Source organism: Perca fluviatilis, chromosome 2 (assembly GCF_010015445.1).
Source record: "Perca fluviatilis chromosome 2, GENO_Pfluv_1.0, whole genome shotgun sequence".
NCBI lineage: Eukaryota > Metazoa > Chordata > Actinopteri > Perciformes > Percidae > Perca > Perca fluviatilis.
In genome coordinates, this window is record NC_053113.1 from 4,665,150 (window position 1) to 4,679,619 (window position 14,470).

At 40.4% G+C, this 14,470-nt stretch overlaps 2 protein-coding genes across 25 annotated transcripts in view; one reads left to right on the forward strand and one right to left on the reverse strand.

The window, feature by feature from the left end:
• The window catches only part of LOC120571647 (protein NLRC3-like), a 615,005-nt gene that overhangs the window by 427,579 nt on the left and 172,956 nt on the right, over positions 1–14,470 (forward strand). The window lies entirely within an intron of this gene.
• The window catches only part of LOC120570840 (NLR family CARD domain-containing protein 3-like), a 590,579-nt gene that overhangs the window by 3,536 nt on the left and 572,573 nt on the right, over positions 1–14,470 (reverse strand). For 17 of the 24 annotated variants that reach the window (XM_039819516.1, XM_039819499.1, XM_039819491.1 and 14 more), the window contains one exon: positions 1,838–1,954. In XM_039819516.1, the coding sequence (XP_039675450.1) occupies positions 1,838–1,954 (117 nt within the window). Of the gene's footprint in view, positions 1–1,837; positions 1,955–2,160; positions 2,284–2,686; positions 2,925–4,472; positions 4,886–7,625; positions 7,715–14,470 lie in introns of those variants that run through there. The other 7 variants (XM_039819571.1, XM_039819620.1, XM_039819592.1 and 4 more) reach the window with 6 other exon arrangements.

Genomic DNA, 14,470 nt, shown 5'->3' on the forward strand with positions numbered 1-14,470 from the left:
AGGAAGAATTAGCTCACATCATGTCTGTCCACACAGAGACAAACACAAGGTAAATGTCCTGTGACTTAAAATGTTGATTACAACATTGAATCAGATGGTTTCCCCTGACATTAAAGTGTTGGTGGTGCTGCTGATCCCACTGTGAATCAACAGAAAGAACTAACAAGTAAACAAGGGCTACAACATGGTTGGTCTAAAGGACTCCTGAAGCAAAAGACTGGCATGATGATGCCAGGAGATCTGCAGCTTCTGTGGTCATGGAAGCAAACATTTGTAGTTAGAAGAAGTTTGGGGAGTCAACGATGAAAAACCTTCTGTTGGCCTCAAAATTATTTTGACAAACCAACAGCAGACTCAGGATGGGGAAGCAGAGCTTAGATGGCCTGTTTGTGATCGGGGGGAACTGCTGACCTGGACTGATGATACAGTTGCATGCTGGTTCCCTTTTTTTTACTTCCCCTTATTGATTTCTGATCTCACATCCAACTGGCAAACCCACATCCAACATTTGGGAAGTATTTTTTGTTTTGACCAATTTGGGTCAGGAAACTTTGGGGGGGGGGGGGAATTCTGGTCATGAATCCACTCACTAAAACTTGTCCTTAAGTGTTCAGACTCAAATGGCAGAAGTCTTCTCATGATAAATGGTGTCCTGACCCAGGTGACACAAACACTTACAGTACCAAGGGTCGCTGGTTCTCCAGGGGGCATGTGCAACTGAAGTTACCCTGAAAGGGGCACTCTGAGGCGCATATATCCTAACCATCCCCATGGTATTCCCAGTTGGAGAAGAACATTTGGGAATAATTTAGCCATTCGTGCATTTTAGCCTACCCTATGGATATGGGAGATTTAAAGTGCTTTTTAATGGGGCTAAAACACCAGATAATGTTGGACCAAACCAGGTCCAATATTAAATTGGAATCTACAGTCTTAGTGGACAGCTTGATGTGAGAATATAAATACAGTATTAGTGCTGTCAATTAAACATGTTATTAACAGCGTTGATGCAAACCCATTTTAACGGCGTACATTTTTTTATCGCGAGATTAACGTTCTTTTTGGCCAAGCAAACTTTGTAGTTTTTTTCACATGCTGTTGCAACAACTAGTAATGTTAGAAAAACTACAACACCACACATCTAGCTAGACTGGAAAAACAACAACAGGCACACCGCACACACTTGTTTGGGCTTGCGAGCCGGCCAAAGAGTAGCAGGCTAACGTTACATTTTGAGTGGACGGCGAGCGTGAGGCGCCGAAATGGATGCCAACAAGATTCTGACTGGAAAGTTTACTTTTAAAAAGTTGCCAAATGGTTCAATTGACAAGACCAAAGTGATCTGTGTGTTTTGTTGTTGTGAACTGAGCTATCATCGCAGCACCTCCAGTCTGAAATACCACTTGATTCATGCAGCTGATGGCCGAGCACACAGCTGATGGCCGAGCACACAGCTGATGCCAATCCTCCGCACTTCAGACAGAAGCACATGGATGTTAGTGTGAAATTGAACACTACTGTATATGCCAATGTTGTTTTCAATAAAAAAAAACATTTGCACAAAGCAAGCCGATCCACTTTTCCATGTTGATAAGAGCATTAAAATGAGAAAAAAATAATGGGACAAAATGAAATCAAGGGACATTTAGAATAGATAAAAATGTGTGATTAATTGCGAGTTAACTATGACATTAATGCGATTAATTGCCATTAAATATTTTAAGCACTAAAAACATATGTGAAGAAGAAAGATGCTGAAAATAAATTTCAAAACTTCTCTGGATACATCAAAGTTAAAATATGAATCAGCAATATTATAATATTATTAACAGCTTACCTCTTTTCAGCAGAGGGTTGTTGACCTTTAAAGTCAATAAAGCGTTTATGTGACCGGTCACTCTTGAAGGACACACAGCTGGGTTCAGGTCCAGCAGAGTCTGGTCTTTGATGGATCCTGTTACACAGAGAGTAAGACCAACAGGGATGGAAATTCACTTTTTAGTATTCAGACACAATCTGCTGGAGATACAAGCAGCAACTAAAACAAGATTAACACAAAGAAGTTCAATAACCTACATAACAAACTGGGTTAAAAAGCAAAAATACTGGAGAATATATTGGACCAAAAAGATCCAATATTTATCTAAAGTAAAGAGTTACCACATTTCAGCAGAGGGTTGCTCTCCTTTAAAGTCAATATAGCGTCCCTGTGACCGGTCGCTCTTAAAGGACACACAGCTGGGTTCAGGTTCAGGTTCAGGGGACTCTGGTCTCTTCTGGGTCCTGATAGAAAAACACATTTATTGAGGGTCACAGATTCAGTTAAAGTCTCCCTGCATGAAATATAATATTAATATAAATATATCTATCTATCTATTATTAACAATTAAATGCCAATGCTTTACTTCCTGTCAAACACTCAATACAAATATCTTTTGAAATCAGAATTTAAAAAAATCTAAATATGATATTTAAACATGTTGTCTAAACAAAAATATATTTTGATAGAGACAGGAAATTATTTTATAAAAATTTAAAATTAGAGTCATCAGCTACAATAATTTCTTCCCACAAAAAAACCTCTTTATTTGAAGGAGTGTGCATGAGACTGACACAAAACAACCCAGACAGGACGTAGTTCCATCCAATGAGACTCGTTCCAGTTTGCTGGATGTTCACAACTCACCTCAATCTTCTTCTTAACATTTTAATTTACCTTTCCATTGTTATTCTCTCCTTCTGCCATTCAAGTCTCTCCATCAATCCTCTCTCCTCCATTTCACGTAGCCTCTCCTCCATTTCTATTCTCCTCTCCCTTACAGGTCTTTTCTTAAAGTAGAGGTGGCTCCATGGACCAGATACTCTTCATGGACACACAGCTGGGTTCAGGTTCAGGTTCAGCAGGGTCTGGTCTCTGATGGGTCCTGTTAGAAAGAGAGGAAGACCACTTTTTACTCTCCAGAAACAGAAGCTGCTGGAGAAACTAGAAGCTATCCAGCAGGAAATAAAGTCTGAATCTCTTCACTGAATGATTTCTGCTCTCTGCTCATCCTGCTCTGTCATTCATTATCTTTCTGGGAGAACAGGAACATTGGAAAGACTCCAGGACTAATGTCCTCTTTCTGTCCTCTAATGGAGACAAGACTCCAGGACTAATGTCATCTTTCTGTCCTCTAATGGAGACAAGACTCCAGGACTAATGTCATCTTTCTGTCCTCTAATGGAGACAAGACTCCAGGACTAATGTCCTCTTTCTGTCCTCTAATGGAGACAAGACTCCAGGACTAATGTCCTCTTTCTGTCCTCTAATGGAGACAAGACTCCAGGACTAATGTCATCTTTCTGTCCTCTAAAGTAGACAAGACTCCAGGACTAATGTCCTCTTTCTGTCCTCTAATGGAGACAAGACTCCAGGACTAATGTCATCTTTCTGTCCTCTAATGGAGACAAGACTCCAGGACTAATGTCCTCTTTCTGTCCTCTAATGGAGACAAGACTCCAGGACTAATGTCATCTTTCTGTCCTCTAATGGAGACAAGACTCCAGGACTAATGTCATCTTTCTGTCCTCTAATGGAGACAAGACTCCAGGACTAATGTCATCTTTCTGTCCTCTAATGGAGACAAGACTCCATTATGACAATCAATCTCACCTTTCTGTCCTGTGCCTCCTCCTCCACACATCACTACAACAGTAACAGAGTTATTTAGGTCTCTACATTTTATTCTGAAAGGTCCCAGAGGAAACAGTAGAGTCCTGTTGTGTCTGACTTTACGCTGGTGGAGACGACGGTTTGTTTTCTGACAGCAGGAGAAAGGAAATAACTAGAGGCCATCTTATGATGGTTCACACCGGCCAAATCAGGCCAGGGGTTAAAGTTGTCCCTTCCTTACTTCCTCCCCTCCTACTTCCTCCCCCCTTGCTCAGACCCCCCATCTTCAAACTCAGCCTTCATTTAGATCTCAGCTACACAGCTGTAAAGTTTCCTGACTGCAGCCTCACGGTTGTGACAGACAGACGTATAAACACCTGGCAAAGTATTTAAAACCTCCTCTGTAGTAGTTCATGTTACAACATGGAGATTTATCTTCAACACGAGAGTCGTCCAAACTTTCTCAGGAAATAAGAAGTGAAGTAGAAACATTATATTTAACTTTACAGAGCCAGAAACTAACCCTGAAGAGACCAAAGACTAACGTGTTGTTAAAGTATCAAACAGTAACTTACAGTTTCTCACTCACACAGACACACACACTCACACACACACACACACACACACACACAAAGACACACACACACACACACACACACACAGACACACACAGACACACAAAGACACACACACACACACACACAGCCTTTAGAAATTAGTTCAAACACTTTCATTGTGTTTAACTTTCTCGGAAACAAAACAGAATTTAAACGGTGCCAGATATATATATATTTTAAATGTTACAGAAGAGTTAAATTACCTTCAGCTGGAGCTTCACACGGAGAGAAAAAGCTGCCACACAAACTCTGGAAACAAGAGGAAACGCCCAGAGAGGCACAGCATCAAACTAACTCAAAGTCCCCAGTGTGTTTTCATCTCTGAGCTGGTGATGACGTCATGGCGCCCTCTGGTGACATCAGCAGGAACTACAAGCAGAGCTCCACCAAACATATTCACACATTAAAACAGGTTGACAGATTTTATTAGTTTAACTTTGTTTCAGAGAATTTAATTCTTTAACTCGTGCAATCCCAAACAGTTTAATTCTACTTATAAACAATGACTTAAGTTATGGTGCACACGATATATATCACAGCCTTCACTATCATTGGATGGAATCAAACTAACGCACATGAAGTGTAACAATAAGCAGAGTCGCCCAATTATTCAGAGAAAGAATTCAGAGATCTAAAATTAAGGAAATAAATTGGAGAAGGGCTTCTACCTTATAAGTACTGTGTGTTTGTGTGTGTGTGTTTCTGTGTGTGTGTGTGTGTGTGTGTGTGTGTGTGTGTGTGTGTGTGTGTGTGTGTGTGTGTGTGTGTGTGTGTGTGTGTGTGTGTGTGTGTGTGTGTGTGTGTGTGTGTTTGTGTTTGTGGTAAAAACATGTTGAGAGGATGTTGTACAGAAGTAAAGCTCCTCGAAGAACATTTGGAATTTGTGTTTTTTTCGGGCTGTATGAAATAAATTGACTTGAAAGTTGCCGTAAATTAATCTGCATAATTGTGTCTTGTGTTTGTTTTTTTGTCTCCAGATACCGGCCATTGGGTTCCGGGGTCCGTTCCAGAAAGCAGGTTTAGTGAAAACTTGTTGGTTAACCCTGAGATGAGGGAAACTCTGAGATTTCCGTTCCAGAAAGAGAGGTAACTTAACCTCGGAGTCAGTTACTATGGTAACTGAGCCTGTGAACCTAACCTGGTCGGGAGCAGGTTTTCTTCAAGAAACCTCGAGTTTCTCTCAGTCTCCTCCCTCTGAGAGGGAGGGGAAACTCATTTCCTCATTCATTCATTCAGTCTGTATCAGGCGCATTTTAATGCAGTTTTATCTGCATGAATAAAAAAAACGTATTGGTTTATGTTAGGCAGACTAAAATGTTTTTTTTCTCAAATATGTCATGTCCTTTTGTCGACGATCCCATTGATGAAAAAGCTAAATTAATTCACATAGAGTTTACCTCGGGAGATTATATTTAGTCCCGAATATACTAGATGTTTTTTCATTTCCACATAACCGATTTGAGAGGTATTTTTTATCACAGTCTATTAGATATGTAGATACTTTATCCTTCCACTAGTTCAACATCGTGGACAGGCTTTAACATCCCAGCAGATTCTTTGTGTCGCATTACGTTTTTTGCAAACGGCAGTTTTCTTTATAACAGCAGCGAGTCATAGCCTACTGTAGGCCTAATAGTAAAGCCACTGTATGTGTATCTGTGTGTATTGGTGTGTATATGGATCATACTGTAATAGTAAAGCCACTGTATGCAGAGCCGTCAGAAAAGTGTGATCGCTCTGAAACGTGTTCCCTGAACACAAACCAGTGAGAGCCATTAAATAGAAATAAATGATTATACTTATAATTCTATTAATGATCATGGTCCTGCAGCCTCAGAATGGGAATAGTATAGTTTACTTTTTCTGTCGCAGGATTGCACCTGAATAAAATTATAGGTGTAGCCTACATTTCCAGTTTTCACCAGTAAAGTTAACTGTGATTAAATATGAAATTAATACACTGTTAATGCGTACGCATTGACTCGAGCAGCAATTTTCTCCCACACCAATTCTCTCTCTTTTGCAGCAGCAGCGCTGTCTTGCTTTTTTAACGAAATACATGTTCAAACCATAGACTGTTAATATCTATGGTTCAAACTCACTCTTTGTGCGCATGAGTATTTCCGCCGACCCGTTTGTTTGTGGTTGTAACCATGGTGAATCGTAGAATCATGGGTCCATTCATACTGTCTTTTGTGCACGTGCGTAACCCTGAGTGAACATACTCCGAGTTGATTGAACCATCTCAAATCAGCTGTTCTGGAACCGAAAACTCTGAGTTTCCATCTCAGGGTAAATCAACTCAGACATCAGGGTTAGACTCAGAGTTTGGTAAACCTCCTACCTGGAACGGACCCCTGCTTTCTGAAATAGGGCCCTGGCCTCTGTTGTGTTTATTGTATCCTGTGGTCTGTGTATATTTTGTTGTGTATAGTTATGTTCTGTTTTGTATTATGGTCCATTTCCTGTTTTATTTTGATAGTCTGTTTTCTGTCTTGTCATGTCTAGTTTTACTTCCTGTGTTTTCCCACCTGTGTGATTGTCTGATGTGCTCCACCTGTTCCCCAGCCCTGGTGTCACCTGTCTTGTGTTTCCTCGTTACCTAGTTTATTTAGCCCCTGTGTTTCCTTTGTCTGTTGTCAGATCGTTTTGTGGCCTTGCCCTGTTAGTTTGCGTGTGTTCATGTGTGTTTTTCCCCGTGTCAGCACGGTAGTTCCTGGTTTTTATTTTACTTCTCTGTTTTTTTTATTCCCTTTTACCTCTTTTGGAATTGTCTTTTGCCCGTTTAAGCCTCAGGACTCCCTTGGTTTATTTTTGTGTTTTTGTTAAATAAACCCTCGTGTCCAACCTTCTGCCTGCACTGCCCTCTCCCTGCGTTTTGGGTCCACATCTTCTGCCAATTGTAACAGACAAAGTATTTAAAACCTCCTCTGTAGTAGTTCATGTTATAACACGTAGATTTATCTTCAACACAAGAGTCATCCAAACTTTCTCAGAAAATAAGAAGTGAAGTAGAGACATTATATTTAACTTTACAGAGCCAGAAACTAACCCCAAAGAGACCAAAGACTAACGTGTTGTTAAAGTATCAAACAGCAACTTACATTTTCTCACACACACACACACACACACACACAAACACACACACACACACACACACACACACACACACACACACACACACACACACACACACAGCCTTTAGAAATGAGTTCAAACACTTTTGATATGTTCAACTTTCTCTGAAACAAAACGGAATTTAAACGGTGCTAGATGATATTAGTTTAAATTAAAGTATATTTTATATATTATATATATATATATATATATTAAACCTTACAGAAGAGTTAAATTACCTTCAGCTGGAGCTCCACACGGAGAAAAAAATCTGCGACACAAACTCTGGAAAGTGAAAATAAACTTTAAGCAGGGAACAAGAGGAAACGCCCAGAGAGGCACATCATCAAACTAACCCAAAGTCTCCAGTTTGTGTTCATATCTGAGCTGGTGATGACGTCATGGCGCCCTCTGGTGACATCAGCAGGAACTACAAGCAGAGCGCCACCAAACATATTCACACGGTGACCACGATGTATATCACAGCCTTTACTATCATTGGATGGAATCAAACTAACGCAAATAAAGTGTAACAATAAGCAGAGTCGCAATTATTCAGAGAAAGAATACAATTTTTTGTGGAGATCTAAAATTGAGGAAATAAATTTGAGAAGGGCTTCTACAGTATAATTACAGTCTATCTCTGTGTGTGTTGTGTGTGTGTGTGTGTGTGTGTGGTGATAGTGTGTGTGTTCGTGATCGATGTGTGTGTGTGTGTGTGTGTGTCTGTGTGATGATGTTGTGTGGTGTGTGTGTGTGTGTGTGTGGTATGTGTCGTGTGTGTGTGTGTGTGTGTCTGTGTGTGTGTGTGTGTGTGTCTGTGTGTGTGTGTGTGTGTGTGTGTGTGTGTGTGTGTGTGTGTGTGTGTGTGTGTTTGTGTGTGTGTGTGTGTGTGTCTGTGTGTGTGCGTGTGTGTGTGTGTGTGTGTGTGTCTGTATTGTTGTGTGTGTGTGTGTGTGTGTCTGTGTGTGTGTGTGTGTGTGTGTGTGTGTGTGTGTGTGTGTGTGTGTGTGTTTGTGTGTGTGTGTGTGTGTGTGTGTCTGTGTGTGTGTGTGTGTGTGTGTGTGTCTGTGTGTGTGCGTGTGTGTGTGTGTTCATTATTTGGAGCAATAACTCCACCTCCTCTTCTGTCCAGACAAAATTGTCAGCTTTTGTTTTTCGCTTCTCGCTACTAGAGAGAGAAGTAGGGGAGGGAGAGAGGAGGAGAGGGAGAGAGGAAGAAGAATCTACATAAGATTATTTTTCTGCCTTTTATGGATAGGATAGCTAGATATGAAAGGGGGAGATGGGGGAGGTCACACTCGAACCCCCGGACCTTCTGCATCAAGGAATAAACCTCTACAAATGTGTTCCTGCTCTACCCACTGAGCCAACCCGGCCACAGAAAAGTCAGATATCTTTGACCGTATTATTGTATGTCTTATAAAGTCTTCTCACTTACAGTTTGGGCGACATCAATTCTTAAAGAAAAGTCAGAGAAAAGTTTCTTAGCCATCATAGGAGAAAAAAAAAAGCCAAAAAACGTTGGCAAAAGGGAGAAAAATCATCGAAAAAAGAAAGCGTTGGAAAAAACAACAAAAACAGAAAACAAAACGTTGGCAAAAGCGACAAAAACTAGATGGGCCAAAATGTTTTGTGTATTTTGAACCTAAATTTATATGCGGGCCGGATCACAATCTGCAAGGGGCCTGATTTGGCCCGCGGGCCTCGAGTTTGACACATGTGGTAGATATATAGTATGTTTGTCACCTTTGTGGGACCAAACCGCTGAGAAAAAGATGATTTTATAAATGTCACCATTGTTAACGTCTTGTTTCATTAATCTAAATTCAGGTTGGGCGACATTTACAGGAACAAGGAAGAGTTTAATTATAGATTATAATCTCTAGATTGAAACAAAGGGAACAACTCCCTTTGTGGTACGACAGCGATGCTGGATGGTAGTCGTGGTTACAGGTGAGTTACAAAGAGGAGGGCTCAGGTACAACTCTCATTTTACAGGAACACAAACCCAGCACACACCTGGGAGTTATCGTCACCGTCCTGGTTGGATTCATCCGGCTCAACACGCAGTAAAAACACCAGAAAACCTTTATTCAGAGCTGGAGGTCTTCAGACAGGAAGCCATGTTTGGGAGCGGTCTGTTTGGGTTCTGTCTGCTGGCGCTGGCGCTGGGTTTCCTGGGCCGGCCCGGCCCGGCACACAACGGTAAGATGCATTCAGAGTCTCTCCAGGAGACCGTTGTCCCCGAGCCAGCGCAGCGCCTCGTCTCCAGGATCTACGATCTGATCCAGCCGGAGGAGAGCAGAGACGACCGGAGCTGCTGGAGGATTGGTTAGCAGAGACAACAGTGTCTCCTGGTTACCTGTCTGAACCACGGCAACCACTCGTTACCCAGACAACCCAGCACAGAGACAACAGGGTCTCCTGGTTACCTGTCTGAACCACGGCAACCACTCGTTACCCAGACAACCCAGCAGAGAGACAACAGTGTCTCCTGGTTACCTGTCTGAACCACGGCAACCACTCGTTACCCAGACAACCCAGCACAGAGACAACAGTGTCTCCTGGTTACCTGTCTGAACCACGGCAACCACTCGTTACCCAGACAACCCAGCACAGAGATCACCGTTTACCCAAAGATCTCCATGGTGATGGTGAGATGGACTCAAAGTCTCTACAGCAGGAGTCTGTTTAGAGGAGGTTCACCAGGGCTGAAACAAGATGTTGGTTTTATCTAATGTTAGCATCTCTCTCTCTCTTCTTGAAGTGTGTGTGTGTGTGTCTACTGTAAACCCAGATTTTGTTTCTAATTAAACTTACGAGTGATCATTACTTATACTTTTATGTTTTGTAAAACCTGCTATCATTACTAAACAGCATTAGTTGTTTGTAATATTTAGCTGAAAGATTCATTGCACTAATCAGGTTCAGCAGAGATAACTCGGTATGTTTACTTTATAAAAAGGGGAGGGGCTAATTCAAAAACCTGCCTGGTCACGTGACCAGACCAGCGTCTTGTAAGGTGCGTTCAAGGGTCTCTGCTCTCCACCTGGCGGGACCATCCTGTCTATGGGCGGGACGAGCAGCACAGGCATCGGCAGCAGACGGTACCCTGACCTGGAAGCAGCCTTACTCCAAGTGGAACGGTTAGTATCTAAAATAACTATTGTAGCCTAGTTATCTTTGTGGGAATTTTAATACCCAAAAGCTTGCAGATAATTAGTTGACGTAGCTTTGTTTCTGTCTAATGTGTTTGAACCTGTGCATGATGTTAATTTGTGCTTATTGCTAACACTAGCTACTCAAAACAGTGCCAGCTGAATGTTAAGGTTAGCTTAGCGTTAACAGTCTGAGGACGGCTCACATGCCGGCGAGTTTGCTCGACTGTTTCCTTTATACGGTATAACCGTCATGTTACGCAATAGGAAAGCGATCCAACCGCTGTGGGGTCAGAGGAGCGTAGCAGGCGCTGTGGAGGTGTTTACGTTGTGGACACCGCGAGCTGCTTGCGGCGCATCGATCCACTCGACCCGTCCTCGGCCGCTCTCTTTTTCCCTCTCGCTCACTTTCTCACAGACGCTTGTTGACAAGCCGGTTTTCTCTGTGACACAGGCGTCGTTTCGGTTCTGTTGCCTTATTGTATTTAACGGTGACATTGTTGAGCTGAGTCGTTGAGCTAAACGTTTTCTTGTTTTCTATTTCTCCAGATCCTTGTGGTGTGTCACACATTGTACACTTTCCGTTCCCTCTTACCTCACTGTGTGGACACAACTCTATATGTGTCCTGGAGGAATCTGTGTCTGTGTAAACTGTAACGTCTGGGTTAAAGGCTTTCATTTTCTTTCTGTAAGCTTATACAGATGGCTCAAAAGACTATGAATCATGTCAGAAAAGCATTGCGAGCATGTAAGCTATACTAACACAGACATGAGGTTGGTGTCCATCTGAACATCTGACTCTTAAAAAGAAACAGAGTCAAAGTCTGGACCTGCCCTCATCCTCACTGCAGGAGAACAACACAGCCCTGCAGACACACAACGCTAACCTGCAGGGAATCAGGAATTGGTGACGGTGAGGATGGTGAGGTGGTGAACTGAAGACTGCAGAAAGTAAATGGGAATTTACTGCTAACTTGAAAGGACCGTGGGAATCACAACGGTTTGACTGAGACTTGACTGCAAGAGCAAGTGAAAGTCTGGTTTCAGACGGAGAAAGCTAATGCGACAAACACCCCGCTGTAGCCGCAGAGGAGCTAACACGCTTACACGCTACAACCTACTTCATCAGGCCCAGGATCCAGGGGCTGCCATCAGACACCAGGACTGGAAATCAGGAGCAGCCAGCTAACATCAGGCCTAAGCAGCTCAGTGTTCTGACTGGGAAAGTATCAAGATGGCCTCAAAAGAAATAAAAAAAGGATTGGCGACCATAGCCAAACAACAGCGTACTTTAATTAACCTTATGAATGAAATCTCTGATCTAAAAAAGTCGAATGAGGAACAGCAGCTCAAGATTAACTCTTTGGAAGCTTGTGTTTCTGATTTGGAGCAGTACACTCGAATGAATGATGTCTTGATAACTGGATTGAAGATTAAGCCGCGGTCTTATGCTCATGCTTTGAAGGGGGATGTGCAAGCTGAGAGCGTAGACCATGATGATTCAACTGAGGCTCAGGTAACAGCCTTCCTTCATGACAAAAACATATCCATAAACAGACACAATATTGAGGCATGTCACATTATTCTATCAAGAAACCAGAGTGACAATCATATTGTCATTGTACGCTTTCCTAACAGAAAGCATAAAATTGACCTGCTCAGACAGGGCCGCAAATTGAAGGGTACAAATGTTTACATCAATGAGCATCTAACTAAAATGAATGCAGATATTGCAAGAAAGGCAAGGTTCTTGAAGAAACAAGGAAGGATTCAAGCTACCTGGTCCTCTTATTGCAAGGTGTTTGTTAAATTGAATGGCCCACCAGAGCAAGCGAGAGTTATGTGTATCAGAAGCATTGAGCAGCTCGACAAGTTTGGAGGTGCCTAGTTCAGGTTCCTACGGGTTGGTTCATGTAGCTTTTATATTGTTTTGTTTTCCACTGTTAAAGCTTTAGGTTTGTGTTATGTCTATTAATATGACTAGTCTTAATTTTGACCAGAGTGCGCCTGATTTTGAACAGTACATTGATCCAGAAAATAACTTTTATGTTAACATAAATAATAACTGCAGCTATTACACAGAGCAACAGTTCAATAATAATATTAAAACTGATTATGGCATATCTATCATTCATTTTAACAGCAGAAGTCTGTATTCAAACTTCCAGAAAATAAAGGAATATTTAGGACAGTTCAAGATTAATGCCGTAAGGGGTGTGGATTTTGAGTTACAGGGATATGAATTTAAGTATGTGAATAGAGTAAACTGTTGTGGAGGAGGGGTGGCGCTCTTTATTGATAAAGGCCTAATTTACAAGGTTGTTGAAAACATGACCGTAGTCAAGGATGACATAATGGAGTGTATTGCAATTGAATTATGTATGAAAAAATGAAGAATGTCATAGTAAGTTGTGTATATAGGAAACCAGGATCCAATGTTCAGATATTCACAGAAATAATGGAAAAAATGTTTAATAAAGTAAAGCATAAAGTTAATTATATATGTGGGGATTTCAACATTGACCTAATAAATCCCAATAAACACAAAGAGTTTATTGAAACATTGTATAGTTTGAGTCTTTTTCCAACAATCACAAAACCAACCAGAATAACATGTAATGGTGCCACTCTGATTGATAACATTTTTACAAATAATATGGAAATTAATTCTTTAAGTGGAATATTAATTAATGATATAAGTGACCACCTACCAATCTTTGTGACTCATGACTGTAATTTTATTAGGAAGATTGAGTGTAATGAGACTATATTTAAGAGATTAAGGACTGAAGAAACAATTTCTGTATTTAGAATGGAGTTAATAAAGTATAATTGGAAGGAAGTAATGAAGGAAGCTGACCCTAACGAGGCATATGAATTATTCTTAGATATATTTATAACTTTATATAATAAAAACTGTCCAATAAAACAATACTGTAATAAAAGGAAACATTCTGAAACACCCTGGATGTCTAAAGGAATTCAAAATGCCTGTAAAAAAAAGAATACCCTTTATAGGAATTTCATAAAATATAGAACGAAAGAATCTGAGTTAAAATATAAGAAATATAAAAATAAATTAACTACCATAATGAGGATATGTAAGAAGGATTATTATAACAAATTACTAGATAATAACAAATATAATGTTAAAGGAACATGGAATACATTAAATGCAATTATTACTAAAGGACTTAATAAAATTAATTATCCGGAAAACTTTAACGAGAATGATAAGACGTGGTCAAATATGAATGAAGTGGTTGACAGATTCAACAATTACTTTGTTAATGTGGGTCCTAATTTGGCCAAAGACATAAATTACATAGGGACGAATTATTTTGTGATGGACCATGTGGACAATAACCCATTTTCATTGTTTTTGGGAACTGTAGAAGGCAGGGAAATTATAGAGATTGTAAATAAATGTAATAATAAAACTTCCAAAGATTGTGATGACATTGATATGTCTATATTAAAAAAAGTAATAGACGGATTGTTGACCCATTATCATATATATATATACATATCATTTAAAACAGGAGTATTTCCTGATTAGATGAAAGTAGCTAAAGTAATCCCATTGCATAAATCTGGTGACTCACATATTTTCAATAATTATAGACCAATATCTCTGCTTTCACAGTTCTCAAAAATACTTGAAAAACTATTTCTTAAAAGGCTAGATAACTTCATTGATAAAAACAATTTACTAATTGATAGTCAGTATGGATTCCGATCTGGTAGATCAACGTCTATGGCACTTATTGAGTTAGTTGAAAGATTATCAAATTGTATTGAAAATAAAAACTATGCTATGCGGGGGTTTTCATAGATTTAAAAAAAGCTTTTGATACTGTTGATCACGAAATGATGTTAAAAAAATTGGAAAGTTATGGCATCAGAGGTTTGGCCTATAACTG